The 20,270-nt window shown below is 42.4% G+C and overlaps 1 protein-coding gene across 2 annotated transcripts in view; it reads right to left on the bottom strand.

The window, feature by feature from the left end:
- Positions 1–1,365: 1,365 nt before the first annotated feature.
- Positions 1,366–20,270, bottom strand: part of LOC141201588 (uncharacterized) — a 194,857-nt gene continuing 175,952 nt past the window's right edge. For both annotated transcript variants that reach the window (XM_073663583.1, XM_073663582.1), the window contains exon 7: positions 1,366–8,191. In XM_073663583.1, the coding sequence (XP_073519684.1) occupies positions 6,663–8,191 (1,529 nt within the window). In that variant the 3' untranslated portion in view covers positions 1,366–6,662. The remainder of the gene's footprint in view (positions 8,192–20,270) is intronic.

The following is a 20,270-nucleotide window of genomic DNA, read 5'->3' as shown; positions in this document are numbered from 1 at the left end:
ACCTGCCTGCCTAGCTCCTGCTATCACCACTGAATATATGCAGCTGGATTAGTCCTCAGAAGGACTGTTAGTTCAGATGGATATCTATCTTGGTGTGGAATACCTATACCTAACTATTACACTGCCAATTCTGTCCTTCACACAGCAGCACCTCTCCCTACTCTGCCTGTTTCCGGGTTAGACTGTGATGAGCATAGGGGCACCAGGTCTTATATAGACCCGATGACGATATGGGGCCTGGCAATCACTGTAATGCCACAACCAAGATGGCTACGGCATTACAGTGAGTGGCAGACAATCCCTGCATGTTCACTGGCTCTCTTAAGAGCACCAAACATGCAGGGCAGGGACCCGAGCTCCCGCCCAAGCATCCCAGAAATACTTGCCAAGCATGTCGAGCAGTGAGATCCTCAGGCGAGTACCGAGCAGTGTCGAGCACGCTCGCTCATCACTACTTCTGATCTTTGGGCACCACCACATCGACATCCCCATTCCTTAACGTCACCCTTTCCGATATTGAATGCTTTATGAAAAAAAATTCCTTGGCTTTATTTTTTACAAGTACTCTCACAGATGTGTTATGTATAAATTCCCTGTAGGTAGTAATGTGTGGGTAATTTTTTTTAGCTTTATTAGACAGCAACAGCAGACTCAGGAAAATTACTGGTAAATAGCGACGTTTGCGTATCTCAGCAGGCTTTGCGCCAGTCACACAACTGTTGGATAAATATACGCCATTTACTTTACCAATAGTAGAGTAATTTTTGTTCTATCGCCTTTATGACACACGCCAACAGCAGACTCAGGAAAATTACTGGTAAATAGTTTAGTTTGCATAGCTCAGCAGGCTTTGCGCCAGTCGCACAACTGCTAGATAAATATACGCTATTTTAGCAATAGGCCAGGAATATTATTTAGCTGAAAAAATTGTTTAGTATATGCAGGTACTAAGGAATATTATTTTGCTCTAAAAAAGAGCTGTTTTGTATATTATGGTACTGGATATGAAACCCGGCCTCTCTCCCAACTCCCATAATCTGTTCCTACATTATACACAACCTACAAACAGAGTGGCGTGACAGAGCCCAAAAAAGAGTCAGGTCAACATCATAATGATTCCAGATAATAAAATCAGTTTTATTGTGGATTAAAAATATAAAAAGGAGGTCCCACAGACACTTCTAAATAGAGCACAACCAATAAAATAGTAGGTCATAGGTGAAAACTACACAAAGGACAGAGACAACCATGTGAGTCCACATATATGGGAACATGAAAAGAAGTGACAATATTATCAATCCAAGTATCAATAAATCGAGTTACCAAGTAATTGGACAACGTAACTTACAAGCACAGTATACAATCATGCATATGTGTTATCTTGGCATCATAACAGTAAAGGTGCCCATAAGACATGTGTAACCTTTTATGATGTCCAGAAATATACTGACATTGCCTGGGAAGAGAAATTGACATTGACATAAAGATGAGTCATAACATACCCATAGTGCTGTATGGACTGGTGTCTCGCTGGGGCACCGACGCGCGTTTCGCATGAGGCTCTTCGGGGGGCGTTGTCCACAACGTTGTGCCAGGATAACACATATGCATGATTGTATACCGTTCTTGTAAGTTACGTTAAACAACCAAAATATCCAGATCAATATATATTAAACGTCTGGACAAAGAAGAGATACCAGCTGCATATAAAAGGTAGGTGGTGACAGATGTAAGGTAATTAATTTATCTACCCATACCTTATCCACAACTCAACTAACACTCTTAGAGAAGGGCCCTACCTATTCTCCTGTTTATCACCTAGACCCGTTCACGAAGGTGAAAGTTACACATCTATTTGCAAGGAAACTCATTTACAAAAAATTACATTACAAAACAGCGTTACATGACCTATTTCCTACCAGAGAAGAAAGGGAAGCATTGGAAACCCTGGAATCTCTGGAGGCAGAAAGTAATTCAGAGGTTAGTGACTTTCCCCATAATCTATGTAACAAATCTAAGAAATTTCCAGCCCTCAGCCTATGTCCTGCCATTGAGGTATTCACTAAGTTGGTCACTTTGGACATTGAAAATCTTTCCCAATGCACGCCTTGGAAATCTAACCCAAGTAAAATGGAAAAAATGGAGCTAAAATATTTACTAAAATTGAAAGATGTTATTTTTAAACCTGCGGATAAATGGGGAAACCTCGTTGTCTGGCCAGTCAGCCTTTACAAAAAGCAGGCATATAAACTTCTGAATACCCCCCATTGCTATAAAAAAACTTTCTTATAACCCCCTATCCTCTTTCCAGGATGAATTGGTGTCTATCCTCGAAGAGGCATTCAAACAGGGTGTGATCCCAAAAGAACTGTTGGATACGGTGCGCAAACTATAGCCCCGTTTGGCCACCTTTGACTTAATTCCAAAACATCACAAAAATCCGATTGATCCACCAGGTAGGCCAATTGTTGCCGGTAACAGCAGTTTGTGTGAAATTATATCTAGTGTAATTGATCACTACTTGAAGCTCTTGGTCTCTGGCCTGCCCTCCTACAAGATACCATGGCCGCCCTGCAAAGATTGGATCACCTCTGCCTCGGTGACCATATAGTCATGGTCACTGCAGATGTAGAGACACTTTATACGTCCATCAAACATGAAGATGGTATTAGGGTGGTTTCGTGGTATCTGACGTCAAGTGGTCTCAAGCTGTCCCTGCCGAGCTGCTCGTGGTCCTCCTGGAATTTGTCCTTCGACATGTGTTTATTTTCAAAAAGAACATCTACTTACAACAACAGGGCTCCAATATGGGGGCCTCCTGTGCCCCCTCCTACGCCAACCTTTTTTGGGTTCGTGGGAGCGGGATATATTCCAGGCGGATACCACCTGTTGAGATGGACATCGTCCAGGGAAGGATCAGATACATTGATGATATATGGTTTGTGTGGGAGGCTACAGCCAGAGATTTGGAGAGGCTTATGACCAAGCTGAATGATAACAATTTGAATATTCGGCTAACATATAAATTCGGAAGAAGTCTGGACTTCTTGGATTTAAAAATCGGGGTATCTGAGAATGGTATTATAACTACTGACATATTTAGGAAATCAACTGCGACAAACTCGTTGTTACACGTAGAATTGGCACACCCACCCTCCACTATAAGAGGAATTCCAATAGGTCAGTTCCTTAGGGCCAAAAGGATATTCTCTAATGAGAAAACATTTGAGGAACAAGCGATAGAACTGGATAATCGGTTTGAAGAGGGGATATAGCTGTAGGTCAATCAGACGGGGTTACAGGATAGCAGCACGAACCCCAAGAGATCAATTAATTTATGGCAATAAAAAAAAACATCAACAAATCAGAGGAGGTACGATTTATTTTGGTATATAACAATCAGTGGCCTGAAGTGAGATCAATTTTACAGAAGCACTAGTAAGTTCTATTAACAGATCCGATCCTCCGTCAAATCCTCCCCCCAGCACCCTCAATGGTGGAGAAGCAAAGTCCAAACTTAAAAGATCTGTTGGTTCACAGTCACTATGATCCGGAGAGATGTAGAGATAAACAGGATAACAGGAAAGAGATTAATGTTTTTTTTCCGTGCGGGCTTTGTAAGGCGTGTGGTTATTTGAAGAAGGCAAAGAAGTTTGATAGTTTTGGTGGCTCCAAAACATTTGAAATAAGGGCACATTTAAATTGTACCTCGAAGGGCGTAATTTATTATGCCCAATGTCCTTGTAAAAAGATATATGTCGACTTACTACTAAAGAATTAAAAATTTGAGTAAGAGAGCAAGTTAGGGACATTATCAAAGCCAAAACGGTGGAAGACCCTAGCACTCAAAACTTTACCACGCCATTTTTTACATCACCATCAATGCAGCCCAAGAGAATTCTGCATCATAGATATTGATCAAGTCACCATGGGAGCAAGAGGAGGGGACCTGGGGAGGATTTTAGCACAATTGGAGAGTAAGTGGATCTATCGACGGGGTACCCTAGCACCGGCAGGACTTAATGAAAGCTTTGGGTTCAGTACCTTCCTATAATAGAGGCTAATGGGTAGATGGGGGTTTCTTTTAATATCTTATGGTTTTATTGTAGATGTATTGGTGTTTTTAATTGTTTTTATTCATCCTTAGGAAAGCTTTTGCCTGGGTTGATGGGTCGTGGCGGGATGTGCGTTTCCAGTGGCTGGGGGACCAGCTCAACTGTACGAGCAAGGCAGTTGAACGTCTATCCTCGCGGATGACCCTATACGTGTGGGATAGAAGACTACAGTGACAATATAGTCGTCTATGTGAATTATTGTATCACTATGTTAGATATGGGTTTTAAATGTATAGGGGTTATTTTATACTAATATATACACTGGGTACGGAAAGTATTCAGACCCCTTTAAATTTTTCACTCTTTGTTTCATTGCAGTCATTTGGTAAATTCTAAAAAGTTCATTTTTTTCTCATTAAAGTCCACTCTGCTCCCCATCTTGACTGAAAGAAAACAGAAATGTAGAAATTTTTGCAAATTTATTAAAAAAGAAAAACTGAAATATCACAGTCTGCAGTTTACCTGTATTCATAGGCCTGTTTTACATCATGACATAGCTATCTATTATCTGTATGACCATCAGAGTCACTGAAGCACTGGCACCTTAAACTTTGGCATTTTAGGCTGTATTTTTTCATTAGGATAGTCTCTTCAGTATTGATTTAAATTAAGTTATGTTACCATCATGTGTATGATTCATGCCACTTACTAACAAATACATTGTATGAATATGGCATTATATTAATTAATTTCTTGTTTACTAGTGATGTTCAATTTTTTGGCCTTTTTTGGGGGTTAATTTTCCCTCCCAGCTCATGTATGTGTCGCTCCTTTATAGAGGTTGTTGCCCTGTCTTGTTAATTGGTTTTATCAATTTGATGAAATAAAATCTATATCTTTTATAAGCAGCTGGTATCTCTTCATTGTCCAGACGTTTAGTATATATTGATCTGGATATTTTGGTTGTTTATTCATGTTGAAGTGTCCAGGAATGGATTAACATAGGACATTTAATGTAATTAATTGTAAGTTACGTTGTCCATTTACTTGGTAACTGGAATAATTGATACTTGGATTGATAATATTGTCACTTCTTTTCATGTACCCATATTTGTAGACTCACATGGTTGTCTCTCTGTCCTTTTTGTAGTTTTCACCCATGACATACTATTTTTATTGGTTGTGCTCTATTTAGGAGTGTCCGTGGGACCTTCTTTTTAGATTTTGGATACACAATAAAACATTATGATGGTGACCTGACTCTTTTTGGGGCTCTGTCACTCCACTCTTTTTGTAGGTTGTACTTTATTGGGAGTGCCCACATATGAACTATGGTTTATCTATACCGCCATGTTCTTCTGGTTTATATGCTTCTGACTATACACAATGCAACCTAGCAGAGATCTGCAGCATGTACTTGCAATGCTAACACCCTGCCTCCCTTTTCCTCTCCCTCGTATTAAATCTCACTCTGCGCTATCTCAACCTAACAGAGAACTAATCTTCACTCTAAATAGCTCTTAAAAGACACTCCCTATACGCTGCTTTCACTCTCCCTACGCTCACACTACGTTGAGTCCGCATGTAAAATGCGCAAGATAGCGCCGGCAGGGCTTAAATATCCCCCTATGATGCTGTAAGGCCAGCCAATCACAGTAATGCCACAACAAAGATGGCAACGGCATTACTGTGATTGGCAAGCAAGCCCAGCATGTTCATTGGCTGCAAATAAAGCGCCAAACATGCTGGGCGGGTCACTCGAATATACCGAGGTGAATAGCTAATGACTCGTCGAAGAGCCTGAATTGTGTACTATTCGTGAGAGTAAAGAATAGTGCCGAATGTATTCGCTCATCACTAGTAAAAAGACATAAATCCAAGTGACACATTCATTCCTGCTCCGAGTGTGTAAAAGGTTGTCATAACTCTGTCTCTCTGAGATTTGAAGTTACCTTTTAATACAAGTAATTTCATGTCCATGATGCTGTGATCAGGGATACAAAAATGTTTGGCTACAGGTAGATCTATTCTTTTTTTCTTTTATTGTGTGGCGATGAGAATTCATCCTTGTTCTAAGTTTTTGCCTTGTCTCCCCTACATACAGACCCCCAGTTGGACCTTTGGTACATATAATTAAGTACACTACATTAGTTGTGATGCAGCTGAAAGTACCTGGGATCTTGTGGTCCTGATGTGAGTTGGGAATCTTTATCTTGTCCGTGGTCATTATAAATGGACAGGTTTACATTTACAGTTGGTGAGGATGAATTGTATAAGTTTCACCACAAAGGTGAAACTATCCTCCCGGTCAGTTTGCTTTCCCTCCTAGTACATTTTCATTCTAACAATGTTAGGTTTCTGGGAGATTATACTTGTTCCTTTTATTTGTGGCTCTCATTAGCTTGCCTTCTTTGCCCTATATGAATGTGTTTTAGTTTCTCACTCAGGGTTTTCGTATTTTACTTCATACTTTCCTTTCCCCTGGTTGACAGTATGTTGTGGCCTCCCCTCTGGTTCCTCAGGAGGTACGAGAAACTCCTCAATTAGAGAATTAGGTCCGTAGTATTTTTAGTTGTGCAGCTAGGGCCTTTCTAGTCTGTACAGAGACTAGTTGGGTGTAGCTGCGGCATTCTCCTCTGTGTGGGTTCTCCGGTGGCTATCAAGATGCGCTTTCTGGTTAAAACATTTCCCACATTTTGAACATGAAAATGGCTTCTCCCCTGTGTGAGTTCTCTGATGTTCGATAAGCGTTGATTGCTCTGTAAAACATTTCCCACATTCTGAACATGAAAAAAGCTTCTCCCCTGTGTGAGTTCTCTGATGTTTGATAAGACTTGATTTCCGTACAAAACATTTTCCACATTCTGAACATGAAAATGGCTTCTCCCCTGTGTGAATTCTCTGATGTTTGCTAAGATTTGATTTCTTTGCAAAATATTTACCACATTCTGAACATGAAAATGGCTTCTCCCCTGTGTGAGTTCTCTGATGGTCGATAAGCGTTGATTGCAATGTAAAACAGTTCCCACATTCTGAACATGAAAAAGGCTTCTCCCCTGTGTGAATTCTCTGATGTCTAATAAGATTTGATTCCTGTACAAAACATTTCCCACATTCTGAACATGAAAATGGCTTCTCCCCTGTGTGAATTCTCTGATGTTTGATAAGATTTGATTTCTGTACAAAACATTTCTCACATTCTGAACATGAAAATGGCTTCAACCCTGTGTGAGTTCTCTGATGTGTAATAAGCTTTGATTTCTCTGTAAAGCAGTTCCCACATTCGGAACATGAAAATAGCTTCTGCCCTGAGTGAGTTCTCTGATGGCTGATAAGATTTGATTGATTTGCAAAACATTTCCCACATTCTGAACATGAAAATGGCTTCTCCCCTGTGTGAATTCTCTGATGTGCAATAAGATTTGATTTCTCTGTAAAGCAGTTCCCACATTCTGAACATGAAAATGGCTTCTCCCCTGTGTGAGTTCTCTGATGGCTGATAAGATTTGATTTCTTTATAAAACATTTCCCACATTCTGAACATGAAAATGGCTTCTCCCCTGTGTGAGTTCTCTGATGTGCAATAAGATTTGATTTCACTGTAAAGCAGTTTCCACATTCTGAACATGAAAATGGCTTCTCCCCTGTGTGAGTTCTCTGATGTCCAATAAGATCTGAATTCTTTGTAAAACATTTCCCACATTCTGAACAGGAAAATGGCTTCTCTCCTGTGTGAGTTATCTGGTGCCTAACAAAATCTGATTTCTGATTAAAACATCTCCCACACTTGGAACAAGAAAATCTATTCTTCGCTTTGTGAATTTTTTCATGCTTAAGAAAAGACTTTTTGAGGGGAAAACTATTTCTATATTCTGAACGTGAAAATGGCTTCTTTGCTTTAGGAGCAATTTGTTTTTTAATGCTTATTTTGTGACTCTGATTTTTCTGAGTAGTCGGTAATGAATCAGAAGACAGAACCTGTTTCAAAGGATCAGAAGACAGATCTTTGATGTGAAGGGATGATGGTATATCTGGAGTAATGCTATTCACTTCAATTGTATCCTCTGAGATCTCAAAATTATCTGATTTGAAAATTGAAGATGTCAGCTGTCCCTCTGATCTCCTGGTACAATCATCTGCCAATAATAAAACCAATTATTATTTTTTAATAAAAAATCTGTGTAATTATATATTTTTGAACATTTCTACTTAAACTGTCTGTAAAAATGGGAAGTTATGCAAAAAAATTGAATTATTCACCAAGACAATGACAGTTCACAGTCTAATAGATAACCTCATAGGATGAACCAGAAGAGCGTGGTGTTCAATTGTTTGTTCATTCTGCTTCCCATATATGGAATAAAAAGCCACCAAACAATGTTATGTAAGCGAAAATAATACCAAAAAAAACTTCTCATCTCACAAAAAAACAAGTCCTCACTCAGGTCCATCATCTGAAAAACAGAGGTTTCCACATTATTAGTGGCTCAAAGGCTCTTGAAAAGCAACATGGCTTTCATAAACCAATCCAGCAATATCTGCTCTCCCAAAGTCAAATCTCCCCCTTGTTCTGAGCTTTGCAGTGTGCCCAAACCACATTTATCATCCATGTATTTGGCATTACTATAGTGAGAAGAACCCACTTAATTGATGGTGTGTGTCTCCTGGAGCACAATCTGGACACTATGTGTTGGGTTATAAAACAACAAATGTGCAATTTTCACTCTACAACATCCACAGCGTGCTAATTTCAGGAAAGTGGCTTTGGAGTCAAAATAGTCACTACTCCTATAGATTAATTCACTGAGGGTTATAATTTCCAAAATGGAGCCACTTTAAGGTGATTTCTACTGATCTGGTTTTCTGCCATTGTGTCATATAAGAGCTTCTGCAAATGGTGTGTCCTATCTCCTCTGGGATCTCCTACTGTGACATCTGCTTCTGTCACCAGGAGCCACCTTTTTCCCTTCCCCCATGACAGCACCATACGAGAGAGAGTAGGATCTGCCCCTATTACCGGACAGGAAGCCCTGAGCACAAAATAAAAAGGCAACCCCCACTTCCTCCTTCAATGTGGTTTCCTGTCCTCAAGGATGTAGAAGCCTGGAGCTCACGGCTGGAGCAGCCGTAAATCATGGAACACCAGTGAATCATGGAACACCATGCTGAGTTCTATAGCTACCTCTAGTGAGTGGCAATGAGCAGGGGCCCAGTTGGGCGCTGAAATGATAACATCAGTCTGGAAGAATCTAAATTTAATGATTCCGTACCTACCTACGTTTTTTTGGCCTAAGCCTCATGGCTTGTGTATTGAGCCTCATGGTTAGGCCTCATGGCTTGTGTATAAAGCCTCAAGGCTAGGCCTCATGGCTTGTGTATTGAGCCTCACGCTAGGACTCATGGTTTGTGCATTGAGCCTCACGGTTAGGCCTCATGGCTTGCGTATTGAGCCTCACGGTTAGGCCTCATGACTTGCGTATTGAGCATCATGGCTAGGCCTCATGGCTTGTGTATTGAGCCTCATGGCTTGCGTATTGAGTCTCACGGCTATGACTCATGGCTTGCGTATTGAACCTCACGGCTAGGCCTCATGGCTTGCGAAATGAGCCTCACGGTAGTCCTCATGGCTTGCGTATTGTGCCTCACAGTTAGGCCTCATGGCTTGCGTATTAAGCCTCATGGCTTGTGTATTGAGCCTCACGGCTTGCGTATTGAACCTCACGGCTAGGCCTCATGGCTTGCATATTGAGCCTCATGGCTAGACCTCATGGTTTGCATAGAGCCTCACAGCTAGGCCTCATGCCAATTCAGGTGTAGGTTTATGACTCACGTTGGCCTGTCTGAAGGTTTTTTTAGACCGCTTAATAGTTGCGGAAGAACCTGCCACGTTAGGTCTAGGATTTTCCTCAGCTGTCTGCCTCACGGGGGGTTGCCCGGTTAGCAAGACAACTTGGGGCTTGTAGATCTGTTTCACTAAGGTCTCAAAACTTCACTGCCCTTTACTAGCAATATTACTGATATTGGTAAATAAGGTCTCTGGACGATGCCCTCGGTCTGGGGTGATTCTATTAAATACAGTCCAAAGGATAGCTGCTGAGTAACAGGTCCAGTCAATCCTTCATACTTGGATAGCATATTGAACTAGTCTGCATTTATCATCTATGTCCCAGTGGTCTTCTTGGTAAAGGTGTGAATGGGGGCGCTAAAAGAATAATACCAATTTAAGTTCAGTTTATCTTCACAATCTGGGATCATTAGTAACGTAACAGATTGAATAAAGACCTAGGTCCATCAAGTTCAACCTTTCTCCCCCAATTGCACTCTGACACTAACTTACTAACTTACTGGGACTAGGCCTCACAAATGTATTATTACCTTTATAATTATAACTTCACTATTACAATTATAATGAATCAGTTTATAATTTTTAATTAGTTTTATTTTTTTGTATTTGTAACAATGGTTTTACTAAAATCCCTATACCTAAAAACTGTTGATCCAGAAGAAGGCAAAACCCAGGTCACATTCAGCAATTTGCATCAAGGGGAAAAAAAAAAAATTCCCTCTTGACCCCAAGAAAAGGTGATCAGTCCTAGAACCCTGGATCAAATGTACTACTATAGGTGTAATATTTTATCTAATTTAACTGTAACCCACAATATTATGTGTATCGAGGAAATCATCCAGCCTTTTCTTTTTTAAAAGCTGTTAGTGTCTGCCCTTACTACCTCTTGTGGTTGGCATTCCACAGTCTGACTGCACTGACAGTAAAGGACCCTTTCATATTTTAGGTGCTGGAATTGCCTTTCTTCCACCCGAAATGAGTGCCCCTGGTCCTTAGTATGGTCTTTGGAGGGAATAAGTTATGTGCTAGTCCTTTGTACTGACCACACATATATTTATAGATGTAAATGAGATCCCCCTCTGAGGAGTCATTTTTCTAAGCTAAACAAGCTCAACTTTTTCAACCTCTCATCATATGAGAGGCCTCCATCTCTTTAGATGAACTGGCTGATAAACATCTGCAGCTCAGTTCCCCCCACCCCCTCCTGGTTGAAGGTGCAAGAGGAACATGTCTGTGCAAAGCTTAAAAGAAACCACTATAAGTCCACTTAAAACTCCTACCTGGAGTCTTCGAATGACCTTTTCGACCTTAAGTGATTAAACTCTCTATATCCCATATCCCCCTGATAGGAAATGGTAGGAGGAGCTGCGAGTTGTACTCACCGGTGGGGGGCTGAAAATCCAACATTTGCCCCAATCTACCCTTCTGGCTTACAGTGATAAGAAACTTGATTGTGCCAAGAGGGCAGCACTATACCGGTCTGACCTCCTAAGGGAGGTATGAGTTGGTTGATAGACCATCAATTGCCCCAATCTACCCTCCTGGTATGGAATGGTAAGATAAACTTGATTGTGCCAAGTAAGGCAGCACTATACCGGTCAGCCTTCCTAAGGGAAGTGCGAGCTGGACTCGCCAGTATTGGGAGCTGACTAACTACCAATTGCCTCAATCTACCCTCCTGGTATAGAATGGTAAGATGAACTTGATTGTGCCAAGTAAGGCAGCACCATACCGGTCGGCCTTCCTAAGGGAAGTGCGAGCTCGACTCACTGGCAACTATGGTTGATAATCCAAAAATTGCCTCAATCTACCCTCCTGATTCGGAATGGAAAGATAAACTTGATTGTACTGAGTCGGGCAGCACTAACGGCCTGCCCTACTAAGGGAGGTACGAGTTGGACTCGCTGGTATGGGACTGACGAACCAGTAAATATCCCAGTCCATCTTCCTAATGGAGTTGCCCGACAGACATGATTATGCAGGATCTGGTAAAATTATTTCAAGACCAGTGTATCCTCCCAGTTAGAAGTGCAGATGGACAAATTGGAAATTAAGTCAATGGAACCATATTACACTATGTATTCTTGCGATTAAAGTCATAAACTGGTAGACTCAACTAAGTGGCGAGTTGGTTAAATATCCAGTCGGTGCGCTCTTGGAGTGATAAGATGGCAGCGCTGCAATAAACCTATAAAAGGAGGAATCAGTGGATGAGTTAAAATGTCCCCGTATCCGTGAGACTCCTGTGGTGAAGGAGAAGCATCTTTGCTAGTTAAGACGAATGCCTTCACACTGAGGTAAGACTGTTCTGATTATTACTCAAGCACAGGATGATACGTACTTAAGGTACATGTTTAACGGGACGGGATGCTAATACCTTAGCTTAAGACCATCTGAGATTTGACAAATACCATAAGAGATCTAGATCTCTTTCTGAATGAGTTGCTTTGGAAAAAAAAGTGTATCAGAGGAGATGGTTATCACTCAGTTTACTTAGTTTCTTTGCTTGAAAACGAATCTATTTTTCATTTGAACTATTTTCATCTAACAATCTCCATGGTTGGATTATAAAGTTGCAGAATTAATGCTATTATAGGGGAATAGTGTAAATACGATCATTCCTGAATAGTGTTGAGCATTCCGATACTGAAATATCGACCGATATTCGCAGTATCGGAGTTCCGATACTTTTAGGATATCGGATACCGGAATCGGAAGTTCCCATAATGCCTGCACTATACAGTGTCTCTGAAGGATGACAAGCTGGATGGCAGCGCTCAGCTGCGATCCAGCCTGTCATCAGAATGCCATCCCAGCGTGGGAGAATTCTCCTGATTGTTTAAAAGCTGGTGGGCGGTAAAAAGCCGCCAGCTTTTAAACAATCACACAGCCCCATACTGCTTCCCCACAGCCTCCCACCCCGATCCTCCGCTCCCCCCATCCTGATCGTAAGTTAGGACCGGGCGGGGAGCGCAGCACCAAGGAGCGGGGAGCGGAGGACCCGGGCGGGGAAGCCGGCAGTGAAAAGACTATACCGCCGGCTTTCCCGTTCTGTGCTGCGCTCCCCGCTCCCTGATGTATGTGGTATGATGTATGATTGGTGTGTGCACGGTGTCTGCGCGATGTCTGCGTGCAGGCAGACATAGGCCGATGTGACACTATTACTCCCATCGGCCTATGTCTGTCCCCCGTCCACTCGTGCAAGCAGGATCAGCTCGATGGGAGCAGTAGTTCCCATCAGCCTGATCCTGCTATTTAAATTGCCCTACTGTGTCCTTTAAACTGCCCCCATATGTTATTTTGGCCCCCATAGGTTTATATTTTTGGCCCTATACATGTTTTATTTTTTTAGGCTCCCATATTTTTTTTTTGTTTGTTTCTGGTCCCCAATAAATTTTAAATACATTTCATTGGTGGCCAGTGGTTACCTAAAATAAATTAGTTTATACATTACCTGTCCCCGCCGATCGCCACATAAAATAAAGTAAAAATAAAAAAATACACCTATACTCACCTAGACACCTAATTCCCCGAAGCCATCAATCTCCTGCTATAAAATATAAAATAATAAACCACAATTTTATCCTTACCCCTCCGTAGTAGTCCAAATCGAGTGTCCCACGATGATCTCCAGTTTAGAGCAGCCACATAAAATGTGACCGCTCTAAACCGCTACCGCCGCTACAATGACGGGGCCGTAAAGCAGCCCCGTCATTGCATAAGCGGGTTCGCCGGAGTTCAGGCAGCACTGCTTCAGTGAGCTCCTTTACGGCCCCGCTGACCGTGAGAAATTCCCACGGTACAGCAGGGCCGTAAAGGAGGTCACCGGAGCTGCGCTGACTGAATGCACTCCGGTGACCTCAGTCAGGGGCTCACGCTGCCGGGAGCGGACGTGTTCCCGGCAGTGTGAGCTTACAGCAGCAATGACAGCTGTCACATCTCCAGATGTGACAGCTGTGCATGGGAGATCAGCGCAGGTAACTATTTTTTTTTTTAGTAAACTAAGAATTAAATAAAATTGTGTGTTTTATTTCAAATAAATTATTTTTTTCTGGGTGTAGTGTCTGTTTTTTCTTTTTAACACTTTGTAGGTTAGTAATAGGGGTGTCTTATAGACGCCCATCATTACTAACCTGGGCTTCATGGCAGCTGGCACTGACATGAACCCCACCACTATTACCCCCTGCCACCGCTACAGGGCAGCGTGGAAGAGCGAGGCTAAGCGCCAGATTTGGCGCACAAATAGGATGTGCCAAATCTGGGGCGGCTGAGGGCTGCTGTTTCTAGCTTGGGAGGGGGCCAATATTCATGGCACCTTTCCTGGGCTATTAATATCAGCCCCCAGCTGTCTGCCTAGCCTTTGCTAGCTATTAAAATAAGGGGACCCCACATCATTTTTTTTTGGGTCCCCCATTTTAATAGCTAGTAAAGGCTAGGTATTCAGCTGGGGGCTGATATTAGTAGCCTGGGAAGCTCCGTGGGTATTACCCCCTTCCCAGGCTTCAAACATCTGCCCCAGCCGTCTGCTTAACCTCCGCTAGAGACTAAAATTATGGGGGATCCCACGCCAATCCTTTATTTTAACACTAAATGACACTTGAGGGGTTAATAAAGATGCAGTCCCTAAATTATTATTTATTTTTTACCTAATTTATCCCAAAAATTTTGACATGGGCTTCGCCATATTTTTGTATGCCAGCCAGGTACAGCATCCAGGAACGGGCTGCCCCCAACACCCAGATGCCTATTTGTACCTGGCCGGACACAACAATATAGGGAAGCCCTTTTTTTTTAATTATTTCATGAATTTCATGAAATAATTTAAAAAAAAATAAGTGGGGCTTCGCCCTATTTTTGTGTCCAGCCAGGTACAACTAAGCAGCTGGGGGCTGGAATCCACAGTGCAGGGTGGCCCAAGCTTTGTGGGACCCCCCTGCTGCGAACTGCAGTCCGCAGCCACCCCAGAAAATGTTGCGTTCATAGAAGTGCCATCTTCTGGCGCTGTATCAAGCTCATCCAGGGCCCTGGTTCGGTGGCTCACTGGGTAATAAAGGGGTTAGGGCCAGATTTGTATTATCCACTGGCCCTAAGCCCGAAATTCATGGGGTCACGCCAATATTAGGCTATGTGCCCACGATGCAGAAATGAAGCAGAAATTTTCCTGACCATTTCCGCATCTCCTTGCCAGAAAAACGCATGCGGATTCTATGTGCGTTTTTGAAGACAAATAAAATTAGTGAAGAAAAAAAAGGCCAATTTGATGTCATTTCCTACTCCAACCCCTATTCAATGTATAAAAAAAAAAAAAAAAAGGGTGGGCTCATGCGTATTTTTAAGGAAAAGAGGGAAAGCTGAGGGCTGATTTAATAGTCTGGGAAGTAGCCAAGGATCATGGCCCCTTCCCTTGCTATTAATATCAGTCCGCAGCAGTTAGCTTAGCCTTTACAGCCCATTCTACACGTGGGACCCCCCCCCCAAAAAAAAAAAAAAAAAAAAAATAGGGTCCCCCTATAAATTGGAGCCAGCAAAGGCTAGGCCGACAGCTGCGACCTGATATTAATAGCCTAGAAAGGGGCCATGGCTATAGGCCCCCTCGCAGGCTATAATATCAGCCCTCAGCCGCCCCAGATTTGGCACATCCTATTTGTGCGCCAAATCTGGCTCTTAGCCTCGCTCTTCCACGCTGCCCTGGTGCGGTGGCAGGGGGTAATAGTGGTGGGGTTCATGTCAGCGCCAGCTGCCATGAAGCCCAGGTTAGTAATGATGGGCGTCTATAAGACACCCCCATTACTAACCTACAAAGTGTTAAAAAGAAAAAACAGACACCACACCCAGAAAAAAATAATTTATTTGAAATAAAACACACAATTTTATTTAATTCTTAGTTTACTAAAAAATATAAAAGTTACCTGTCCACTTTCCTGCGCTGATCTCCCATGCACAGCTGTCACATCTGGAGATGTGACAGCTGTCATTGCTGCTGTAAGCTCACACTGCAGGGAACACGTCCGCTCCCGGCAGCGTGAGCCCCTGACTAAGGTCACCGGAGTGCATTCAGTCAGCGCAGCTCCGGTGACCTCCTTTACGGCCCTGCTGTACCGTGGGAATTTCTCACGGTCAGCGGGGCCGTAAAGGAGCTCACCGGAGCAGCGCTGCCTGAACTCCGGCGAACCCGCTTATGCAATGACGGGGCTGCTTTACGGCCCCGTCATTGTAGCGGCGGTAGCGGTTTAGAGCGGTCACATTTTATGTGGCTGCTCTAAACTGGAGATCATCGTGGGACACTCGATTTGGACTACTACGGAGGGGTAAGGATAAAATTATGGTTTATTATTTTATATTTTATAACAGGAGATTGATGGCTTCGGGGAATTAGGTGTCTAGGTGAGTATAGGTGTATTTTTTTATTTTTTACTTTATTTTATGTGGCGATCGGCGGGGACAGGTAATGTATAAACTAATTTATTTTAGGTAACCACTGGCCACCAATGAAATGTATTTAAAATTTATTGGGGACCAAAAACAAAAACTATGGGGGCCTAAAAAAATAAAACATGTATAGGGCCAAAAATATAAACCCATGGGGGCCAAAATAACATATGGGGTAGTTTAAAGGACACAGTAGGGCAATTTAAATAGCAGGATCAGGCAGATGGGAACTACTGCTCCCATCAAGCTGATCCTGCTGGCACGAGTGGACGGGGGACAGACATAGGCCGATGGGAGTAGTAGTGTCACATCGGCCTATGTCTGCCTGCACGCAGACACCCACAAACACCCGCAGACACCGCGCACACACCAATCATACATCATACCACATACATCAGGGAGCGGGGAGCGCAGCACAGAACGGGAAAGTCTTTTCACTGCTGGCTTCCCCGCCCGGGTCCTTCGCTCCCCGCTCCTTGGTGCTTCGCTCCCCGCCCGGTCCTAACTTAGGCGTGGGGAGCAGAGGATCGGGATGGGAGGCTGCGGGGAAGCAGTATGGGGCTGTGTGATTGTTTAAAAGTCGGCGGCTTTTTACCGCCCGCCGGCTTTTAAACAATCAGGAGAATTCTCTCACGCTGGGATGGCATTCCGATATTTGTGTCCCATTGACATGCATTGGTTTCCGGTATTGGAATCGGCGATATCCGATATCCGATATTTTTTGGGTATCGGTCCGATCCAATCCGATCCGATATTTCCCGATATCAGAAGGTATCGCTCAACACTATTCCTGAATGAACGGTGGATTGTGACTTTTCTTTTGGAATAGCTCAGATCTGTATCTTACCCTTTCTAGTTGTATTAGCTCTTGGTACTTGGCTAGATTGTGGTAGCCAGAAACTCCCCAGGATGGAAATCTCAAACTATAAAAGTGTCCGTTCGGCTTAAATACATTTCTTGGGGGAACTTAACGTTACACCTTAAGGGATATAAAGTACTAAATATTTCTGCTGGTTTTGAGATCCCCATTTTGGCAATCTGGCATGCTCTATCTACTCTTGGTAGCATAGAGTTGGGTAGTTTTGAATAATTATGTGATCATTGACCCTAGAAAAGGTTTAGGGCCCAGATCTTGGCCTTAAGTGGGGCCTTCAATTGAAAATGGCAACAATATTAAAGTAGAAACCCTAGTCAAAGCCTGGTTAAGGTTACCAGGTTCCCTGAATCGATTAACTTCTGCTTCTATTACACGCTGAGTACTAGTACCAGTTCTTATATATTTCAGTTGTTGGTTAGTTGATTTAATGAAAACAGAATATCTAATCAAATCTGTGAAAAATATTCAACCATGTATATAAGTGAGGTCTCTAAATATAGACCTTTCTCTGGGAGATAAAGAGGAAAGAGTGTTGTAAAAATCCTTTTTACTCTTGTTGGTGCTTTGGGTTTAAGCTCCAAATCGATAGAGATTATGTTGATAGTGCTTCAAGAAGGAAGATTGAATGATATCTAAAAAATTCACAATCTGTTGAACTAGGATATTTCAGGGATATTTCTTCAGGTGTAAGATCCTACATGGGTGCTCCCTCCCTATTGAAGGGCTCCGTTGCTTTCGTCTCTCGTATGGTGCTGTTATGGGGGAAGGGAAAAACGATAATTACTTACCGTTAATTTGATTTTCCTGAAACCCATGACAGTACCCTAATTTTCCCTCCCTCTGGCTTTTGGTTGATGGTTCTTAGTCTTCTCTTCTCACAATGAAGAATGTGCTTGAGTGAATGTATAAATAAAAATGATGATGAATTGGGTGACTCTTACTTGACTCCTGGAAACCACATTGAAGGAGGAAGTGGGAGTTGCCTTTTTATTTTGTGCTCAGGGCTTCCTGTCCGGTAATAGGAGCGGATCCTACACTCTCGTATGGTGCTGTCATGGCTTTCAGGAAAATCAAATTACCGGTAAGTAATTACCGTTTATTCATTCTGCAGGCAACGCTGGTGATGGAAGAGACGTCGGAATAAGCTCTTGGCGGCGCAGGCTCTGTCCAGCCACTAATAGCCCCAGCCCCCTGAGGAAGCCAGACATGGCGAAACTTGTTGGGGTGGCTATGTATATATTTTTGGTAGCACTAGGGAACCTGTGTATGTCCTAGTAAATAATCTGATCAATTAATCTATAAACTGCAGACAGAGGAAAACTATAATGAATATAATGAGCTCATGATATCAGATGTATCGTAATACTATACAGTTTCTAGAGACTTAATATCACAGTAAGGGCACAGACAAACTAGTGTAGTTTTAATTTACTTCTTTACCACATTTTAGTAAAAGCAGTAATAAGACATTTTTTTATACACCCCTCAACCAGGGTTTTTTTTACCCTCTCGGTAATTTGTCAATATGCATATGACAGAAAATACCCAAAAGTGACACCATTCTAAAAACTGCATCCCTCAAGGTGCTCAAAACGACATTCAAGAAGTTTAGTAACCCTCCAGGTGTTTCACAGGAATTAATGGAATGTGGAAGGAAATTTTTAGTTTCACAACAGGAGAAAATGGACCCCAAAATTTGTTGTGCATTTTCTCTTAAGCATGCTGATATCCCATGTAGGGGAAAACAACTGTTTGGGCGCATGGCAGGGCTCAGAAGAAAAGGATCGCCATTTGACTTTTTAAATGTAAAATTTGCTGGAATAATTAGCGGACGCCATGTCGCGATTGGAGAGCCCCTGATGTGCCTAAACAGTGGAAACACCCCACAAGTGACACCATTTTGGAACCTAGACCCCTCAAGGAACCTATCTAGAAGTATGGTGAGCACCATATTCTTCACAGAAGTTTATAATGTTGAGCCGTGAAAATATAGAAAATCTAATTTTTCCCACAAAAATGTTTTTTTGCCCCACATTTTGCTTCTTCAAAAGGGTAACAAGAAAAATTGCACCACACAATTTGTTGTGCAATTTCCCCTGAGTATGCAGATACCCCATATGTGGGGGACAACTACTCTTTGGGCGTACGACACGGCTCAGAAAGGAAGGAATGATGTTTCTTTGATGGAATGGTCTGCAGGTGTCATGTCATGTTTGTAGAACTCCTGATGTGCCTGAACAGAGGAAAACCTCCACAAGTGAACCAATTTTGGAAACTAGATCCCTTAAGGAATTTATCTACCTTATTATTTGGACTATAAAATGCATTTTTTTAACAAAAAAAACTCGTTAAAAAGTGTGTGCGTCTTATAGTCCGGAGGCAGCTTCCTGTGATGGAGGAGGAAGCTGACACCGCATCCTCCCCAATCACAGAAACCGGAGGCTGCAGGAGCTGAGCAGCTGAAGGACCTTCTGCAACGGTAATTTCAAGATCTTTCAGGTCTGCGAGTGTCATGTCGCATTTGGAGAGCCCATGATTTGCCTAAACAGTGAAAAACTTCCACAAGTGACCTCTTTTTGGAAACCTGACCCCTCAGGGAACTTATCTGGATGTGTGGTGAGCACATTGAAACCACAGGTGCTTCACAAAATTTTACAACGCTAATCTGTGAAAATGAAAAAAAAATATTTTTCCCACAAAAATGTTGTTTTAGCCCCAATTTTTTTCATTTTCACAAGGATAGCAGGAAAAAATGGACCCCAAAATTTGTTGTGTAATTTCTCCTGAGTACGCCGATACCCCATATGTGGAAGAAAACTACTTTTGAGGCGCAGTGCAAAGCTCAGAAGGGAAAAAGTGCCATATTGGAGTTCAGATTTTGCTGGACTAGTTTGAGGGTGCCATATCACAGAGCCCCTGAGGTGCCAGAACAATAGAACCTCCCCCATAAGAGACCCCATTTTACAAACTAAACCTCTCAATGAATCAATCTAGGGGTGCAGTGATCATATTGACACCACAGGGGGGGGCACAGAATTTTATACTATTGGGCAGTGAAGAAAAA

The sequence above is a fragment of the Phyllobates terribilis genome, unplaced genomic scaffold, assembly GCF_046119375.1.
Source record: "Phyllobates terribilis strain yellow unplaced genomic scaffold, ASM4611937v1 Scaffold_119__1_contigs__length_5224398, whole genome shotgun sequence".
Classification (NCBI taxonomy): domain Eukaryota; kingdom Metazoa; phylum Chordata; class Amphibia; order Anura; family Dendrobatidae; genus Phyllobates; species Phyllobates terribilis.
This window is presented reverse-complemented; position numbering and strand designations above follow the sequence as displayed.